General features: G+C 38.3%; 1 protein-coding gene across 1 annotated transcript in view; it reads left to right on the top strand.

Moving 5' to 3' along the window:
- The window catches only part of LOC128657535 (mucin-16-like), a 75,818-nt gene that overhangs the window by 40,563 nt on the left and 20,542 nt on the right, over positions 1 to 14,713 (top strand). Inside the window, exon 4 of the mRNA XM_053711908.1 lies at positions 221 to 400. Coding sequence (XP_053567883.1) covers positions 221 to 400 — 180 coding nt within the window. The remainder of the gene's footprint in view (positions 1 to 220; positions 401 to 14,713) is intronic.

The following is a 14,713-nucleotide window of genomic DNA, read 5'->3' as shown; positions in this document are numbered from 1 at the left end:
TTGGCTAATTTGAGACATTTTACTAATTCAAATGGACACTTCTAATCAATTGGAATGGCTTGGAAATAAAAAATTATCTTTACTACAATACATTTCTTTTGCACAGTAATTCTTATAGCATTATAGGCTAGACCAGGTCCTTTTACATGATGTACATAAATATCCAGATTAGTATAACAATCACAATCCAGCAAAAAACAAATAACTTTTTTTTCCTCAGCAAATAAACCATCTGAAAAACTTCCTCCTTTTGCCACAAATAACTCTACAACTGTCCACAGTGAAAACTCTACAACCTTTACAAATACCACAATAATGCCAACATCTTGGAAAACTACACCTGTTGCTCATTCTACTTTATCACCGAATATGGTTACAACTGCAATCAGAACAACTCCAGGTAAATGTTAGCTGCAACTCAATTAATAGAAAGGTTGCATTTAGGAGCTTTGATAAATATTTGCATATTTAGCTTGATCTGTGATAAATGTAATAGTTTTGTAAAGACTTAAGGGACAGTCAAGTATAAATTAAACTTTCATTATTCAGATAGAATTTGCTTTTTTCTCTTGGTATTCTTAGTTTAAACTAAACATAGGTAGGCTCATATGCTAATTTCTAAGCCTTTGAGGGCTGCCTCTTATCACATGCTTTTTAAATTTCTTTTCAACACAAAGAGACAGAAAGTACACATGAGCTATATAGATAACACTGTGATCAGACACAGAAAGTTATTTAAGATCTAGCACAATACAATTCTATATTTAAGACAATAGATAATAAACAGTCACAGTCATGTGATCAGGGGGCTGGAAGAAGGTTCTAGATACAAGGGTAATCACAAAGGTAAAAAGTGCATTAATATAACTGTGTTGGTTATGCAAAACTAGGGAATGAGTAATAAAGGGATTATCTATCTTTTAAAACAATAACAATTCTATGGTTGACTGATCTAAAGCTCTCCAGATGAGAAGATCTAAATGAATCCTCTATCAAAGCAAGGTCCCTCACGAGATCATGTAAAGGTGAATTTAGCTATACTTCTCTCAGAGGTGTTCCCTGTATTTGTAGATGTGAAGGAGAGACAAGCACAATGCAGTATAGCAGTGCATGGCATGTTTTGCATTTTATATTACTTTAGACTTCCGATTTTGTCCTTTATTTTTTTATTACATTTAATCTGGACTTTCTACTTTTTTTTTTTTATTACATTTAGATTACAGTATGTATACAGCAGTGTATTTAAAATTTTTGATTATGCTTTTAAAATTTCTGTGCAACATTAACAAATTAGGACCATTCATCTATATTTTCGTGTTTCTTTTACAAATTGCATAGCACTTTGTATTTGTTCTATATGAATTAAAGCCTGACAGTTTCAGAAAGTAGGAGGGAAAAGGGAGTTGCCTGTGCTTAGCGTGGGAGATCCCAGGGTATGTCTGAATCTCTCTCACAATTTTCATGATATTCTCTTTTTACACCTGCAAATCTCCCTGTTTTATCTTGCCAGCTGTGTGCAGGCAAGAATGACTGGGTGCTAAGTTTTCTTCTCGCTCCCCCTCTGGCATTCTTCAGTGTTAGCACAAAGAGGAGGCACACCATATGGCTGGTGCCTGGGGAACCTCCTCCTTTAAAGCAGAATAATCTGTAGCAATGAAAATTCCTCTGCATGCAGTGTTAGAAGTCCCAAGGCAATAGAAATAAAAAGTGAATTATGTTGAAAGTCCATGATTAAATACATAGGACCCTATAAAAAAGATAGATACACAGCCATATGCAAAGGGTAATTGTGTTACTGTGGGTATTTTGGGCTGCTCCTAGCCCATGCTCACCAGCTCTCTGTCGTTATACAAAATTCACTCTTATATACCTCTTATATACCCAACACACATGAGAAATATTTAAAGGTATATTGCCTAAGCATTTCTTAAAGGTACCAAACCATATATTACTAGCATATTACATCGCTTCCTTATTATTTTCTTGTTATTTCCTTTGTTTTCCTCTTACTATTAAGAAAAAGAAATCACTTAATAGGGATTGACTGTTGGAAGAAATTTATTTTTTTTAACTCAAAATTGGTTATTGATAAAATAATGTCCATTTGTGATATCTAATGTCCAGGTGAAAAATCCAGTACACCACTTCTATCCAACAATCTCTCTCTATCACCCCCTCTGGTCAATTTCGGTATAAATTCCTTGTATTAGTAAAAAACCTTATATCAGAATTGTGTTTAATTCTTAAATGCCTACCAACCAAGGTCTAAGATTCAAGATCCTCAATGGTTCTTAATGTTTTAAAAATTTGTCCCATAAGGGTCCTTTTCATTTTACCTACATACTGCTTTGTGAAGGCTTTATACACAAGGAGGTTAATTACATGAGTAGTATTGCAATTAATTAAATTCTTTATTTTAAAAGTTAATCCTGTAGTAGATGACTATGTCCTCCATAATATATTGACATGTTTTGCACCTCCTACCTCTGCATATAAAGCAGCCCTTTCTCCAAGAAAGACATTTCGAATTTGTATTTGATTGGTAACATAGAAGGTGCAAGGATATTCCAAATAGTTTTTGCCTTCCGTGATACAAAACTACAATCATTTAAAATAAGCTACTTTAGGATAGGATCCTCTTATAATATAGGAAGACATTGGTTTATAATTTTGCACACTTTGTGATAATCAGTATTGTATGAAGTAACAAAACAAGATCTACCAGACCTATTTTTTTTATAATTACCTTTCTTTTTGTATTGTAAGAGAGTATGTCTAAACATATTGTCTACTTGTTTTCGACTCTGGTCAAGTAATATTTGTGTATACCCCCTTTCTTTAAGTCTCCCATAGTAGTCTCTATTTGCTGGTTGTAAACATTATTCTGTGTGCAGGTGACATTTGTTCAAAATTCACAATACTTTTATATAACTCTTAACCATTAAGAAATGTAATGGGTACTAAACTAGAAGCAAATGCAAGTTAAATTGTAGTCATCTCTCTGGAACTTCCGGGTTCTACCCCTTTTCTTAGAGAATTCACTGAGTTCAGCCACTCTAAAGTCTGAACAATATTTTCTCTCAAGCTGGATAATATTTAATCATCAGGCCCATAGTGCTATAATCATCAACATTTGGAGGCAGTTTGGAGTGTTTGCAGTGCAGGCTCACTCATAAGTTAAGACGCAGCTTTCATAACACCACCACTTCCAAAACGTTTAGCCAACCCAGAGACAGCAGAGTTAAATCACCCTGTACGCTTTCATCCAGGTGACAGAAGCTGCTCTACATGACAGCAGAGTTCAGTGTTACACAAGCAGATGATTTTGCTAAATAAATGCAGGAAGTGGACACTGCTTTTCTGCTACTAGCTCACTGTGAACAGGGGAGGACAGATTCCCTTGCTGGGAACCTTGTCTGTCCATTAATTGATAAATGGAACCCATATTTTAAGACCTGTTACATGCAACAGTTCTTTGATTAGTACTATTAAAAAGGTTATGGATTTAGTTTGTAAATTTTGAGGGATCGACCATATTTAAGAACAATGTTAAAGTATTAAATGTAATATTAAGACTTGGGGAAGCAATTAATTAATATTCACTTCTAATTTTGTGTGCAAAGAACTAAGGAAAATAGATAATTAATATTGATAGTTTAGAGGGGAAGTAAGGAACGTATGTGGGATCAGGAAATAATACATTAGAATAGCTTAAGCATACAAGCTGTTACATATATTTTCAAAAGCCTAACTCATATTCCTTAAAGGGACAGTCAACTCCAAAAATGTCATTGTTTAAAACGATAGATAGTCATATCAGTCTCCTGTTAATATATATTATATTAATATAACAATGTTGGTTGTGCAAAGCTGAGGAATGGATAGTAAAGGCATTATCTATCTTTTTAAACAATAACAATTTTGTTATTGAATGTCCCTTTAAGCCTTTAATTAAGACACTTTCGGCTAGATTACAAGTTTTTGTCGGTAAGGCTTGCGGGGCTAACGAGCAGTTTCAGCTAACAGCTCACCTACAGACAACGCTGGTAATACGGGTTTTAACAAACCAGGCGATAGCCGCAGAAAAGTGAGTGGAGAGCAAAATTTAGCTCCACATCTCACCTCAATACCAGCGCTGCTTACGGTAGCAGTGAGCTGGCAAAACGTGCTTGTGCATGATTTCCTCATAGGAATCAATGGGGCAGATTTGGCTGAAAACAAACCTAACACCTGCAAAAACATAATTTATGCTTACCTGATAAATTTATTTCTCTTGTAGTGTATCCAGTCCATGGATCATCCATTACTTATGGGATATTAACTCCTCCCCAACAGGAAGTGCAAGAGGATTCACCCAGCAGAGCTGCTATATAGCTCCTCCCCTAACTGCCATTACCAGTCATTCGACCGAAAACATGCAGAGAAAGGAAAACCATAGGGTGCAGTGGTGACTGTAGTTTAATGGAAAAATTACCTGCCTTAAAGTGACAGGGCGGGCCATGGACTGGATACACTACAAGAGAAATAAATTTATCAGGTAAGCATAAATTATGTTTTCTCTTGTTAAGTGTATCCAGTCCACGGATCATCCATTACTAATGGGATACCAATACCAAAGCTAAAGTACACGGATGACGGGAGGGACAGGCAGGCTCTTTATACGGAAGGAACCACTGCCTGAAGAACCTTTCTCCCAAAAACAGCCTCTGAAGAAGCAAAAGTGTCAAATTTGTAAAATTTGGAAAAAGTATGAAGAGAAGACCAAGTTGCAGCCTTGCAAATCTGTTCAACAGAAGCCTCATTCTTAAAGGCCCAAGTGGAAGCCACAGCTCTAGTAGAATGTGCTTTCAGGAGGCTGCTGTCCAGCAGTCTCATAGGCTAACCATATTATGCTACGAAGCCAAAAGGAGAGAGAGGTAGCCGAAGCTTTTTGACCTCTCCTCTGACCAGAATAAACGACAAACAGGGAAGACGTTTGTCGAAAATCCTTAGTTGCCTGTAGATAAAATTTCAGGGCACGGACTACATCTAGATTGTGTAGCAGACGTTCCTTTTTCGAAGAAGGATTAGGACACAAAGATGGAACCACAATCTCTTGATTGATATTCCTGTTAGTGACCACCTTAGGTAGGAACCCAGGTTTAGTACGCAGAACTACCTTGTCTGAATGAAAAATCAGATAAGGAGAATCACAATGTAAGGCAGATAACTCAGAGACTCTTCGAGCCGAGGAAATCGCCATTAAAAACAGAACTTTCCAAGATAACAACTTGATATCAATGGAATGAAGGGGTTCAAACGGAAACCCCTTGTAAAACATTAAGAACTAAGTTCAAACTCCATGGTGGAGCAACAGTTTTAAACACAGGCTTGATCCTAGCTAAAGCCTGACAAAAAGCTTGAACGTCCGGAACTTCTGACAGACGTTTGTGTAAAAGAAGGACAGAGCTGAAATCTGTCCCTTTAAGGAACTAGCGGATAAACCCTTTTCTAAACCTTCTTGTAGAAAAGACAATATCCTCGGAATCCTAACCTTACTCCATGAGTAACTCTTGGATTCGCACCAATATAAGTATTTGCGCCATATCTTATGGTAAATCTTTCTGGTAACAGGCTTCCTAGCCTGTATTAAGGTATCAATAACTGACTCAGAAAAACCACGTTTTGATAAAATCAAGCGTTCAATTTCCAAGCAGTCAGCTTCAGAGAAATTAGATTTTGATGTTTGAAGGGACCCTGGATCAGAAGGTCCTGTTTCAGAGGTAGCGACCAAGGTGGACAGGATGACATGTCCACTAGATCTGCATACCAAGTCCTGCGTGGCCATGCAGGCGCTATTAGAATCACTGATGCTCTCCTGTTTGATTCTGGCAATCAATCGAGGAAGCATCGGGAAGGGTGGAAACACATAAGCCATCCCGAAGGTCCAAGGTGCTGTCAAAGCATCTATCAGAACCGCTCCCGGATCCCTGGATCTGGACCCGTAACGAGGAAGCTTGGCGTTCTGTCGAGACGCCATGAGATCTATCTCTGGTTTGCCCCAACGTCGAAGTATTTGGGCAAAGACCTCCGGATGAAGTTCCCACTCCCCCGGATGAAAAGTCTGACGACTTAAGAAATCCGCCTCCCAGTTCTCCACTCCCGGGATGTGGATTGCTGACAGGTGGCAAGAGTGAGACTCTGCCCAGCGAATTATCTTTGATACTTCCATCATTGCTAGGGAGCTTCTTGTCCCTCCCTGATGGTTGATGTAAGCTACAGTCGTGATGTTGTCCGACTGAAACCTGATGAACCCCCGAGTTGTTAACTGGGGCCAAGCCAGAAGGGCATTGAGAACTGCTCTCAATTCCAGAATGTTTATTGGTAGGAGACTCTCCTCCTGATTCCATTGTCCCCGAGCCTTCAGAGAATTCCAGACAGCGCCCCAACCTAGTAGGCTGGCGTCTGTTGTTACAATTGTCCAGTCCGGCCTGCTGAATGGCATCCCCCTGGACAGATGTGGCCGAGAAAGCCACCATAGAAGAGAATTTCTGGTCTCTTGATCCAGATTCAGAGTAGGGGACAAGTCTGAGTAATCCCCATTCCACTGACTGAGCATGCACAATTGCAGCGGTCTGAGATGTAGGCGTGCAAAGGGTACTATGTCCATTGCTGCTACCATTAAGCCGATCACCTCCATGCATTGAGCTACTGACGGGTGTTGAATGGAATGAAGGGACACGGCATGCATTTTGAAGCTTTGTTAACCTGTCTTCTGTCAGGTAAATCTTCATTTCTACAGAATCTATAAGAGTCCCCAAGAAGGGAACTCTTGTGAGTGGAAAGAGAGAACTCTTCTTTTCGTTCACCTTCCATCCATGCGACCTTAGAAATGCCAGTACTAACTCTGTATGAGACTTGGCAGTTTGAAAGCTTGAAGCTTGTATCAGAATGTCGTCTTAGTACCGCCAGAAGAGCACCCAGAACCTTTGTGAAGATTCTCGGAGCCGTAGCCAATCCGAATGGAAGAGCTACAAACTGGTAATGCCTGTCTAGAAAGGCAAACCTTAGATACCGGTAATGATCTTTGTGAATCGGTATGTGAAGGTAAGCATCCTTTAAATCCACTGTGGTCATGTACTGACCCTTTTGGATCATGGGTAAAATTGTCCGAATAGTTTCCATTTTGAACGATGGAACTCTTAGGAATTTGTTTAGGATCTTTAAATCCAAGATTGGCCTGAAAGTTCCCTCTTTTTTGGGAACCACAAACAGATTTGAGTAAAACCCTTGTCCTTGTTTCCGACCGCGGAACCGGATGGATCACTACCATTAATAAAAGATCTTGTACGCAGCGTAGAAACGCCTCTTTCTTTATTTGGTTTGTTGACAACCTTGACAGATGAAATCTCCCTCTTGGGGGAGAGAATTTGAAGTCTAGAAGGTATCCCTGAGATATGATCTCTAACGCCCAGGGATCCTGGACATCTCTTGCCCAAGCCTGGGCGAAGAGAGAAAGTCTGCCCCCCACTAGATCCGTTCCCGGATCGGGGGCCCTCGATTCATGCTGTCTTAGGGGCAGCAGCAGGTTTCCTGGCCTGCTTGCCCTTGTTCCAGGACTGGTTAGGTCTCCAGCCTTGTCTGTAGCGAGCAACAGCTCCTTCCTGTTTTGGTGCAGAGGAAGTTGATGCTGCTCCTGCTTTGAAATTACGAAAGGAACGAAAATTAGACTGTCTAGCCTTAGGTTTGGCTCTGTCTTGAGGCAGGGCATGGCCTTTACCTCCTGTAATGTCAGCGATAATTTCTTTCAACCCGGGCCCGAATAAGGTCTGCCCTTTGAAAGGTATATTAAGCAATTTAGATTTAGAAGTAACGTCAGCTGACCAGGATTTTAGCCACAGTGCTCTGCGTGCCTGAATGGCGAATCCGGAATTCTTAGCCGTAAGTTTAGTTAAATGTACTACGGCATCTGAAATAAATGAGTTAGCTAACTTAAGGGCTTTAAGCTTGTGTGTAATCTCATCTAATGGAGCTGATTCAAGTGTCTCTTCCAGAGACTCAAACCAAAATGCTGCTGCAGCCGTGACAGGCGCAATGCATGCAAGAGGTTGTAATATAAAACCTTGTTGAACAAACATTTTCTTAAGGTAACCCCTCTAACTTTTTATCCATTGGATCTGAAAAGGCACAGCTATCCTCCACCGGGATAGTGGTACGCTTAGCTAAAGTAGAAACTGCTCCCTCCACCTTAGGGACCGTTTGCCATAAGTCCCGTGTGGTGGCGTCTATTGGAAACATCTTTCTAAATATCAGAGGGGGGTGAGAACGGCACACCGGTCTATCCCACTCCTTAGTAACAATTTCAGTAAGTCTCTTAGGTATAGGAAAAACGTCAGTACTCCGCCGGTACCCGCAAAATATTTATCCAACCTACACATTTTCTCTGGTATTGCAACTGTGTTACAATCATTCAGAGCCACTAACACCTCCCCTAGTAATACACGGAGGTTTTCCCAGCTTAAATTTAAAATTTGAAATATCTGAATCCAGTTTGTTTGGATCAGAACCGTCACCCGCAGAATGAAGCTCTCCGTCCTCATGTTCTGCAAATTGTGACGCAGTGTCTGACATGGCCCTAATATTATCAGCGCACTCTGTCTCACCCCAGAGTGATCACGCTTACCTCTTAGTTCTGGTAATTTAGCCAAAACTTCAGTCATAACAGTAGCCATATCCTGTAATGTGATTTGTAATGGCCGCCCAGATGTACTCGGCGCTACAATATCACGCACCTCCCGAGCGGGAGATGCAGGTACTGACACGTGAGGCGAGTTAGTCGGCATAACTCTCCCCTCGTTGTTTGGTGAAATATGTTCAATTTGTACAGATTGACTTTTATTTAAAGTAGCATCAATACAGTTAGTACATAAATTTCTATTGGGCTCCACTTTGGCTTTAGCACATATAGCACAGATATCTTCCTCTGAATCAGACATGTTTAACACACTAGCAAATAAACTAGCAACTTGGAAATACTTTTCAAGTAATTTACTATAATATGAAAACGTACTGTGCCTATAAGAAGCACAGAAAAAGTTATGACAGTTGAAAATTAATAAACTGAAAAGTTATAGCATCAAATCTTTGTAAAAAACACAATTTTAGCAAAGGATTGCTCCCATTAGCAAAGGATAACTAACCCTGATAGCAGAAAAAAAATACAGAAATAGACGTTTTTTTATCACAGTCAACTACAATCTCACAGCTCTGCTGTGAGTGATTACCTCCCTCAAAATAAGTTTTGAAGACCCCTGAGTTCTGTAGAGATGAACCGGATCATGCAGGGAAGACAATAAACTTCTGACTGAATTTTTTGATGCGTAGCAAAAGCGCCAAAAAAGGCCCCTCCCCCTCACACATAACAGTGAGAGAGATCAGTAAACTGTCATAAATTAAATAAAACGACTGCCAAGTGGAAAAAAATAGTGCCCAAAACATTTTTTCACCCAGTACCTCAGAAAATTAAACGATTTTACATGCCAGCAAAAAACGTTTAACATTAATAAATTGAGTGTTATTAAAAAGCCTGTTGCTAGTCCCTGCAAATTAGGCTAAAGTTTTATGCATACAGTATAATTCCAGTGAAGTGCCATTCCCCAGAATACTGAAGTGTAAAATATACATACATGACAGCCTGATACCAGTTGCTGCTACTGCATTTAAGGCTGAGTTTACATTATATCGGTATGGCAGAATTTTCTCATCAATTCCATTGTCAGAAAATAATAAGCTGCTACATACCTCTTTGCAGATTAATCTGCCCGCTGTCCCCTGATCTGAAGTTTACCTCTCCTCAGATGGCCGAGAAACAGCAATATGATCTTAACTACTCCGGCTAAAATCATAGAAAAACTCAGGTAGATTCTTCTTCAAATTCTACCAGAGAAGGAATAACACACTCCGGTGCTATTATAAAATAACAAACTTTTGATTGAAGGTATGAAAACTAAGTATAATCACCACAGTCCTCTCACACATCCTATCTATTCGTTGGGTGCAAGAGAAATGACTGGAATGGCAGTTAGGGGAGGAGCTATATAGCCAGCTCTGCTGGGTGAATCCTCTTGCACTTCCTGTTGGGGAGGAGTTAATATCCCATAAGTAATGGATGATCCATGGACTGGATACACTTAACAAGAGAAAAAGCAGCTTTCAGCTCTTAACGCAGCCCCATTGATTCCTATGGGGAAATACTTTTATGTCTACACCTAACACCCTAACATGAACCCCGAGTCTAAACACCCTTAATCTTACATTTATTAACCCCTAATCTTCCGCCCCCGACATTGGCGACACCTACATTATATTATTAACCCCTAATCTGCTGCTCAGTACACCGCTGCTACCTACATTATACTTATGAACCCCTAATCTGCTGCCCCCAACATCGCCGACACCTACATTATATTTATTAAACCCTACTCTGCCGCCCCAATGTCTCCGCAACCTAACTACAATTATTAACCCCTAATCTGCTGCCCACGTCGCCGCCACTATATTAAAGTTATTAACCCCCTAAACCTAAGTCTAACCCCCCCTAACTTAAATATAATTTAAATAAATTTAAATAAAATTACTACAATTAAATAAATAATTCCTATTTAAAACTAAATACCTATAAAATTAACCCTAAGATAGCTACAATGTAACTATTAGTTATATTGTAGCTATCTTAGGGTTTATTTTTATTTTACAGGCAACTTTGTATTTTTTTTAACTAGGTACAATAGTTATTAAATAGTTATTAACTATTTAATAACTACCTAGCTAAAGTAAAGACAAATTTACCTGTAAAATAAAACCTAACCTAAGTTACAATTACACCTAACACTACACTATAATTAAATTAATTCCCTACACTAACTACAATTAAATACAATTAAATACAATTATCTAAATTACAAACAAAAAAACACTAAATTACAGAAAATAATAAAATAATTACAATTTTTTTAAACTAATTACACCTAATCTAATCCCCCTAATAAAATATAAAAGCCCCCCAAAATAATAAAAATCCCTACCCTACACTAAATTACAAATAGCCCTTAAAAGGGCTTCTTGCGGGGCATTGCCCAAAAGTAATCAACTCTTTTACCTGTAAAAAAAAAATACAATACCCCCTAACATTAAAACCCACTACCCACACACCCCAACCCTACTATAAAACCCATCCAATCCCCTTAATAAAACCCCATTCTATTGGAACAGCCAACAGATTTTTTCTACCTTAATTCAGGTTTTGAAGGGACGCCATCTGGATGACGTCACTTAAAGGTACCGTTATTTAGTCATCGGATCAAGACAGAAGAGGATGCTCCGCGTTGGATGTCTTGAAGATGGACCCGCTCCGCTCCGGATGGATGAAGATAGAAGATGCCGCTGGATGAAGACTTCTGCCTGTCTGGAGGACCTCTTCTTCCCGGCTTGGATGAAGACTTCTGCCCGTCTGGAGGACCACTTCTGCCGGTTGGGTGAAGACGTCTCAAGGTAGGGTGATCTTCAAGGGGTTAGTGTTAGGTTTTATTAAGGGGTAATGGGTAGGTTTTAGAGTAGGTAGAGAATATGGTGTGGTAGCCAAGCGCTAAGACAATCCCTTGAAGCTGAATACAAATAAAAGGGTCTAACCAACCCCCAAGGTAAAGAACTAGTAGTGAAGTGTTATGTACAGCGCCAATACAGGCTAAGGGATAAATATAAACACTAAAAAATGAGATGTATACCTGCTAAAGCTAAAAAGGATTTAATACAAATGGAATAGTATATTGTTACAAATAATGGATAAAAATAATGGATAAAAACAATGGTAAGGTGGAAGAGTCTCTATAAAAACTCACAATGCGTGAATGACAATTGGATCCAGGGTATTTGGATGAGAAAACTGAAATGATAATATTGTAAAATCCACGTGTGAGTGCGAATAAACAAATAAGCAAATAAGCAAAGTGTTTATGCAACATAAATGTGCAACATAAATGTGCATAAATGTGCAGAGTGTTTTTACAGCATAAGTAGTGAGCAGCCAAATGTGATAATAAAAGTATGAACGTATGAACACTGTATGTAAACTAATAATCAAAAATTCACAAAAAATGATGATAATGCACAAAAAATGATACACAAAAAATAATAATTTGAACAGTCCTGATGACACTGCAGTGCAAAAAAGAATAAAAAAGGAACAAAAAATGAACAAAAATAAATCACCGGTGAGTAGGTACCAATGAGTGACAAATTGTGAAAAATTGGATGAGGTGACACAAGGCAAAAATGGAAAAAAAATATGTGAAAAAAATAGGTCAAAAAATTATAAAAGTGATGTTCAACAAATGTTAATAAAGATCAAAAAAAGAACAAAAGTTGTGTTGTAATCCAAATAACAGTAAATTAGAAATGGAATCACATGAAGGAACCTTGAATCCTGAGGGGGAGAGTTCCCAGGTGAATCCTGACAACGGTCAGTTCTTTGTCCAATGTCCTAGAGATGTCCCTGTAGAAAAAGGATCAACATAGCGTAACGAGTCCTCAAAGTAGTTAAAAACTTGGAATAGTGCTTACCAACAGGTCTACACGTTTCGGCCCCAAAATAAGGCCTTTATCAAGACTGCTGAAGTGGTAAGCTGAGAGCCTTTAAATAACAGTGTCACTTAAGTGACCGGATGTGGCTCTGAAGTGCACTTCCGGTTTCGCCATAAGGTAAAAAGGGTGTTTAGCATATATAAAATATGTGGAGAATATCACTCAGAGATAGAATTGTCTTAAATTTTATTCCTAAGATTTATATATATGTATTTGGTGTTATTTGGTTCAATATATCTTAGGCACCCATAGTCGTGATGTCACTTCCGGTTTACCGGAGTAAACATTTTTTAGCTGATCTTATGTTTTGGTAGCCTAAGGTTGTGACCTCTAGTTAGGAGATATAGTTTAGAGATGTGCTTTTGTATGTTTAAAGCTCGATCACCTATATTTTTATGGTGACGATTTTGCAGTAATTTGATTGGTCGTGACATCATGACCCAAATTCTATGATCCTATTGGTTTTGGAAAAAGGTGTGTGGGTAATAGCCCTCCTGATTGGGTGTTGAGATGTCAAATAGCTTTTTGACAAAGGGGGGACAAATTGTTTAGATAACAGAGGAGATTTTAGAAAATAAAGGTGCCCAATTTTGATGATAAAGAAGCCCATTATTTAAAATAAGAGCAGCTTAAAAATGATTAGCCATTTCATAATAGGAACAGCTTTAGAGTAATTGGAGATAATTTATATGCCTTCTCCATTATGTTTGTACATATTTATAAGTTATCGCACAAATCATGTATTTTATACCGAGATATAGTTTATATATCTTCTCCAATATATATGTGCATAGTGATGATATAATTTATATCTTCTCCAATATATGTGTATATAGTAATAGTGATGTCCCTAAACATATGCCTTACATTTAAATGAGGTTATAGGAGGTCTATTAGTCCTCTCTTATAAACTGGTGCTGCTTTAGGTATTTTTAAGTATTTTAAAGGCACAACATCATAATGTGGGAATATTGTCAACATCAGAGTTGGAGAATAAAATCCAATAGTGGCACAGTAATAGAATAATAAATAGGAAATCACTAATCCTATAAACCTAATCGAACTAGTTTAGCCAGGCTTAAGAGAGAAAATGCTATAGCAGTGTGTGTAATTTATCTTACACTGTGTCAACAAAAAGGCTATGGCTTTTTTAGAAGAAAAGGAAAAAGAGTCTGAAATCCATAATGTAAAAGAGACTTTATAAGGGTATATCTGTGTATCTTAATTCAGAGTTTATACATACTCGTCACTGAGTGCAATAGCCTCAGTAAATTCCGTAGAGGAGGGTGTATAATACCCCTTATCTGTACCACCAGAATGGAATCTTATATAAGACCTTTAGATCACTGGGGTCTGTAGTGTCACATCATTTGGGAGCAGTGGTAGAGCGGGTGTATGAGATATCTATAAACTACCCAATAGTTAAGAGACTTGATGGTGACCAATATAGATACAAGAGAAACTCCTGTGGATTTTTTATGAGCAGAGAATGATGAACTTCTAAAGTAGAAATAACATATAAGACCAGATACCTGGACTATACATAAGATATATTAGCCCTTAAGATGTAGGGAGGATCTGACAGAAATATATCTAAGTAGAAATAACATATAAGACCAGATACCTGGACTATACATAAGATATATATTAGCCCTTGAGATGTAGGGAGGATCTGACAGAAAATATATTGAATTCAGAATGAGGGGATAGTCTGATGGATATTCTATAGTGGAGTCCTTCATTTAACTTTAGGTCAGGGGGTGTATAATGGTACTGGAAGCAGAGACTGTTTTGGGGGAGAGCTTAGTCAGTCCTATGTCTAGGGTGTGTACTTCTAGTCATAGATAGGAAGTTATGAATATATACATTTGGTTAAGATTCTGGAGAGGATCAAATACGATGGTATCATAATGCTATCAGATATAATCATAAATTGAAGAGATGGGTAAGATCCTCTCTGTTATTTAGACCTTTTGGGATGTAAGCTGTCCAACAGAAAAATCCATTTGGATTCAGCTTTGAGAAGACTTTTTTCAAAGTCCACCACCTCTCCAATTTTTTATAATTTTCTGTATTGCCAGTGAATTTCATGTCT

Source organism: Bombina bombina, chromosome 4 (assembly GCF_027579735.1).
Source record: "Bombina bombina isolate aBomBom1 chromosome 4, aBomBom1.pri, whole genome shotgun sequence".
Classification (NCBI taxonomy): domain Eukaryota; kingdom Metazoa; phylum Chordata; class Amphibia; order Anura; family Bombinatoridae; genus Bombina; species Bombina bombina.
The sequence above is the reverse complement of the archived record's forward strand: the minus strand, read 5'-3'. Positions and strand labels throughout refer to the sequence as shown.